The sequence below is a fragment of the Eucyclogobius newberryi genome, unplaced genomic scaffold, assembly GCF_026437365.1.
Source record: "Eucyclogobius newberryi isolate DKJ021-1_F unplaced genomic scaffold, fEucNew1.0.hap1 SCAF_20, whole genome shotgun sequence".
In the NCBI taxonomy this organism is placed as follows: Eukaryota; Metazoa; Chordata; class Actinopteri; order Gobiiformes; family Gobiidae; genus Eucyclogobius; species Eucyclogobius newberryi.
In genome coordinates this window covers 10,318,001-10,324,000 of record NW_027315835.1, presented here as the reverse complement: position 1 = coordinate 10,324,000, position 6,000 = coordinate 10,318,001, and the positions used below count along the sequence as shown (strand labels likewise).

Sequence of the window (6,000 nt, the reverse complement as noted above, 5' to 3'; positions counted from 1 at the left end):
AAACTCATGCAAGACCAAAGTGAAAGTGAAAGTAAAAAAAAAAATGAAATGTCGCTATTACAAACTGAAAAATTCAAACTCTACAGTGAAAAGTGTGGCACAAAAACTAGGCTGATAAATCTACTGCTTGAGACAAGAAGTGGGCAATATATCAAAATTGAGATAATATCATGAATTTTGTCTTGAAGATATGCAAAATTTGAATATCGAGTACGTGGTGCATAATATCGTTCCACTTCAAAAAAATATCAATATATTCACGTTTCTCCATATCGCCCACCCCTAGTTGAGACAAAACGTAAAAAATGACAAAAATGAAGATAGCTATATCTAACAAAGGCAAATGACTTGATTGCGCTGACTTCCCAAAGACATTCCTCGACATTCCCGCAAACCTACATGTCCACATTGACGCTCTTCAAACAAAGGAGGAGAAACCGGCGATGGGCGCCCGCGAGCCGGGTGCTAGGCTGCTGGGTGGCCTGTAGAGGGTGCTGTGCTGGCTGGGCGGATTGGCGCTCTGCTGGGACGGCGTGGGAGTCCGGCTGCCTTTGGGTCTAAAGAGGGTGCCCTGACCCTGAGGCTGCCCCTGGGCCTGCTGCTGGGGCGGCGGCGGGGTGGGGGAGCTGAGCTGGGGCGGCAGCGGCGGCAGGGGGGGCAGAGGCGGGGGCGCGCAGTGCTCCGGCTCGCCTGACTCCGACTCGGTGTAGCTGTAGGCCTGCGCTCGCGAGATGCCCTTCTGTTGACGGCGCCACGAGTTGTAGTAGGTCGGGTCGCTGATGTAGTGGTTCACGAAGGAGTGGGTCTTCTGGCGGTTGGGGTCCACCTCGTACTCGCTGTCGCTCCCCTGTGGACAAAAAAGGAAAAAAAAAAGAATAGTTTGAGACAGCGTTATAAGCAAAGGGTTATGTGTATTCAGGGTTTTCATATGGGACAGTTAGAAGTGCTACAGCTAAGCCCAAAGAGTTGTCTTGGTCATCCACGTGAAAGTCACGGACCAAATGAACGATGGTCAGGTAAAAGGATTGAAATAAGGAAGAATTCTGACTGGAATTGTAAATAAAGTTTAAAAAAAAGAAGAAAAAAAGTAAACTAGCAACAATAAAAGAAAGAAAAAGAAATACAAAAAATCTAATAAAATTGAAAAAATAAATAAATAGTAATATAATTGAAATATCAAAAAAATTACTGAAAAGCAACAAAAAAAATTAAAATTATTGAAATGCTAAAAAAATACAAATTGAGATAAAAAAAATGCAAAAAAATTATATTCAAATGCAAAAATAAAACTAAAATTGGAATACAAAAAATGACAATTGAAAAGCAAAAAAATAAAATAAAATGCAAAATAAAACTAAAATTGGAATACAAAATAATAATAATTGAAAAGCAAAAAAAATAAAAAATTCAACCGCAAAACAAAACTAACATTTGTATACAAAAAAACAAAAATTCATGCGCAAAAAATAATATTGAACTGCAAATAATAACATTCCATCAACCTGTTTTGGGCTTAACTGTATGAATGCAAATGGACATGAGGTTATTGATACTTTCCGTTGAATCACACACATTTTTGGACACAGACATGCACACACGTCTCACATTTACTACACAACACGAGCACACATGGACACCGAATGGAGAAATGATGTAAACATGGACTCAAACTGGAGCGTGCACTGCAAACTGATCCATCATCTACGGGCTGAAAGGGGATTTAACCCTAATTACCCCTGGAACATGTCACTACGGGCAATACCTCTGCATCCAGCAACATGGAGGTTTGCTATGGGGATTTTACATGGGAGTCTAAATATACAGGGAACTACTAAATACTGTATGGTTTAACATTGAAAAGCAGGCAGCCACGAGAACCTCACCAAATGCAGTGGTAGTGTATGTAGGCCACCTGTCCCATATGAAAACACCAGCGCCTCCTATGGGTGGACAAAACAATGGGGTTTACAGTACAGAATACGTTTTTTTTAAAGAAGTGAGATCATGACTTTAGGCATTAAAAAATATACTTATATACAGTAAGTAACTAGTTTCATATGGTGTGTCGCTGCTGAACAAGCGCTAATGAGACGCGCTTATATTGAGATACGCTTGTTTTGGGCCTATTTTGGGGAAACATACGGACTGAAAAAAGGCACAAAAATCACCTCTTTCATGACGTCGCAAGTGCCATTCCAAAAATAGAAGCCCAAAGTTGCTATAAAGATGCAGACCAAGAGGGCGAGGCCAACAGTTAATTCTGAAACATTTTCTTCACTCTTCAAAATCGAGTACACACCCTTTAATTTTATACGATTGAACCCCATTTTCCAATTTTCTGCCAAAAATAACCCAACTTTAAACACAATTACATAATCTATTTCAGTTGACCAGTCAGTCGTCACAATCTTTTGCTAATTAAATTCCACAAAACCGTTTTTCGAATGAAGTTCATCCTTAAAGTTAATTGTAAAACGTGTCTTTGTAGATTTGTAGCTTCTTATTTCATGCCTTAACGCTCGCTAAAGTTAATTTGGTTTCCATTTCACCCTGGCGCGCACCGCTGGCACGTCCTGACCCTCCACCTTGCTGCAGGCAGCAGCTGAAACGCTATTGTATTCGTGTCAAGTAACATTCCATCTGTCAAAGCAAAAGCACGGCCAGGGCTCAACACTCGGACTAAAGCGCCTCACGGTCAACTATCTTCGGCGAAAATAAGAGGCTAATTGTTGATTTGGACACAGATTACGTAACATTTTACGGGCTGGTGAAAAGTTTCCTCACTACACGGCTCTTTGGATCAGAAATTGCTTTTCAAGTTTTCATCGGTTCATTACTTTGGTTTGCAGGTGCTCAGCATTTTCTTTAAAGTGGACATTTAATGCATTTGTGTGGCTTTAATTTCCGTTTAAACATGCTTTTGGGATTAGTATTTCCATTTTTTTTAACTTAATATAATGTCTACATTTGGAAAACACGCTTCCATTGCACCTTTTGTTTCCATGAGCTATTTCAGTGTTGGAGCGGTGTCCAGAGGGAACGAAAAAATGAAATAAAATGATTAAATGAAGCACTTAGGCAACATGAAACCTATGTTAATGTGCCATTGTGAACACAGTTTGACCCATGAAAGAGTTTGGTGTTTATGGACTTAAAAACTGCTTAGGAGAAGTCTAGATTTTTTAGAAAAATCCAGGGAAAGTTCAAACGGAGTGATTTGTGAGCGTTTAGAGAATACAACCTTGTAAACAAGATTAATGAAACATCCCAAATGAAGCAAAATGCAACTTTTTGATGAGGGAACAGTGTTATATCATAGTTAAAAGCTCATTTTAACACATTTGCATAGTATAATGTTCACTACAAGTATTCTTTGGTTGTATGGTAAAGTAAACGCACCTTAATCGAAAAGTAGTACGAGTTTTCATCAGGTAAAGAAAGTTTTCCCCAACAATCGTCATATTTAAACAGCAATTAGAGAACATTTGTCGAAACGCAGCACCGGGTAATGAAAAGAATGATTAAATGAAGCACTTAGGCAACATGAAACCTATGTTAATGTGCCATTGTGAACACAGTTTGAACCATGTTAGAGTTTGGTGATGGTTTATGGACTTAAAAACTGCTTAGGAGAAGTCCAGATTTTTTAGAAAAATCCAGGGAAAGTTCAAACGGAGTGATTTGTGAGCGTTTAGAGAATACAACCTCGTAAACAAGATTAATGAAACACCCCAAATGAAGCAAAATGCAACTTTTTGATGAGGGAACAGTGTTATATCATAGTTAAAAGCTCATTTTAACACATTTGCATAGTATAATGTCCTGTAAGCGCACCTTAATCGAAAAGTAGTATGAGTTTTCATCAGGTAAAGAAAGTTTTCCCCAACAATCGTCACATTTATACAGCAATTAGAGAACATTTGTCGAAACGCAGCACCGGGTAATTACACTTAAATGCAACAATTTGTTACATAAGTTACAAAAATACAACTTCGCGACTTGCTCGGAACTACGTGAACATAGTACGGCAATACGGCTAAGATTTAATGAGTACAAGATGGTCTGAAGCTGGGCAGGGTTCCAGTGCATGTCGCTCCGTAAATAAACGTTCACATTCATTTGTTTGTCCGTTTGTTTCCAGGTTTGATTGTTGATTGCTGGCAGTCTCTCGGGACAACTTCTCCTGCGCTGCACATATGTGATGCATATGGCTCTGGGCTCAGGTTTCCTCTTCATGTGTCCCCTATGCCAGTCGCCTATACACACTCTTTCTATAACTGAGCAGGAGAAGCTCTGTCAGATCCTATTAAAGTTCAGTCAATGGAAAATATGTGCTGTCTATTTTGTGAACTTTTATGCCGTCTCGCTTTTTCCTTCCACCTTAATGAATTTCTTTCTATTGCCACGTTTGCATAAGGATTGGACTGAGTTTTGACATTACTCACCACGGCAAGATTACAATGTATTTATGTCAAATATCACTTCCTGGACATTCATTTTACTTTATCATACAACCAAAGTATACTAGTAGTGATATTTTCTCTGATAGAAGACGTTTGTGTCAAGAACTTTCAACATACAATTATTAGAAATAAAGGTATTTTATTCTCTACAACAACATCTACTATATAAGATAAACCTTTATTTGTACCGCAATGGGAACATTCAACTTGCAAAGTACAAGAACAGCAGGAGACTAAACATTTGCAACTAAAATAAAGAGACATTTAACTTAGAGACTAAACCAGGACTAAACCAGGACTAAACCAAGACTAAACCAAGACTAAACCAGGACTAAACCAGGTCCAAACCAGGTCCAAACTAGGACTAAACCAGGACTAAACTTGAAACTCCAATCCATTCACTAATACTACTATAAATACAACTACCAAAATACTACTAGAAATACTATTATAGCTACAATACTCCTACTTACACTCTAACAAATAAAAACTACAACTTCTACTTTGTCAAACAAAGTTTGACGATCGACACAATGCAAAACTACACAAATCACTCTACTCCTACTACTCCTACAACTATTCCTATTACTCCTACTACTCCTACTACTCCAACTACTCCTCCTACAGCTACTACTACAACTATTCCTATTACTCCTACTACTCCAATTACTGGTACTACTCCTACTACTACAACTACTACAACTATTCCTATTACTCCTACTCCGGTATATGAGTATACTACTACTCCATCTACTCCTACTCAGTGTCGTAGTACCCGAGACCAGCCTGGAGACCTATCTTGTCTTGGTCTTGAGAGTTCTTAGACTCGTTCTTGTCTCTCACTCGAAGGTAACGGACTCAGACTTGTCTCGACTCTGTTCAGTAGTGACTGGAGGATGTAACCAAGCCCATTTAAGACAGTGAGATTAAGCCTCGTTTTGCATGACCGTTAAGATTGTCATAATCCTAAAAATAAAAAATATTTGGGCTCCGTCTGGTCCTGGGCAATGTCTTAGTTTGGCGTGTTTTTACAATTGGTCTTGACTTGGTCTCGATCTGTCTTGGTCTTGATCTTGATTAGTAACTACTACACTAACACTACTAGACGTTGCAGTACTGTGAGTTACAACTACTACTAATTTACATTTGCAACCACAAGGAAATAAGAGATCAAAGTACGTACTCTTTCAGTTTGGATTTACCTAGAACTTAAATAAAAACTACAAGACTACATCTAATCCTCCACAAGCAGTGTTTGTCCTCGTTTCTCTGCATGTAATAATAAAGAGAGCTACTTTCAAATACTCGACGCCCACGAGAGTCCCATCGTGCCTGTGAATTTAGCGACACTGCACTACAAGGCCGACGAACAAGAAGAGCTGATCTACTCTGAGTTTTCTTACCTCACTCGAAAAGAATTAGCACGGCAAAGAGAGAGACGAAGCACTTACGCATGAGAGCGACCCAAGTGTTTACACAGAGAGTGTTTGTCCTCGTGGAACGCAGATGTCGGGCCCTCCAATCGCCCTCAAATCGC

General features: G+C 39.3%; 1 protein-coding gene across 7 annotated transcripts in view; it reads right to left on the bottom strand.

The window, feature by feature from the left end:
* Nucleotides 1–380: 380 nt before the first annotated feature.
* sdk2b (sidekick cell adhesion molecule 2b) overlaps nt 381–6,000 on the bottom strand; it is a 565,983-nt gene continuing 560,363 nt past the window's right edge. For 4 of the 7 annotated variants that reach the window (XM_072455684.1, XM_072455686.1, XM_072455685.1 and 1 more), the window contains 2 exons: nt 1,884–1,940; nt 381–847 (listed from right to left, as the gene is read on the bottom strand). In XM_072455684.1, the coding sequence (XP_072311785.1) occupies nt 419–847; nt 1,884–1,940 (486 nt within the window). In that variant the 3' untranslated portion in view covers nt 381–418. The remainder of the gene's footprint in view (nt 848–1,883; nt 1,941–6,000) is intronic. The other 3 variants (XM_072455687.1, XM_072455689.1, XM_072455690.1) reach the window with 1 other exon arrangement.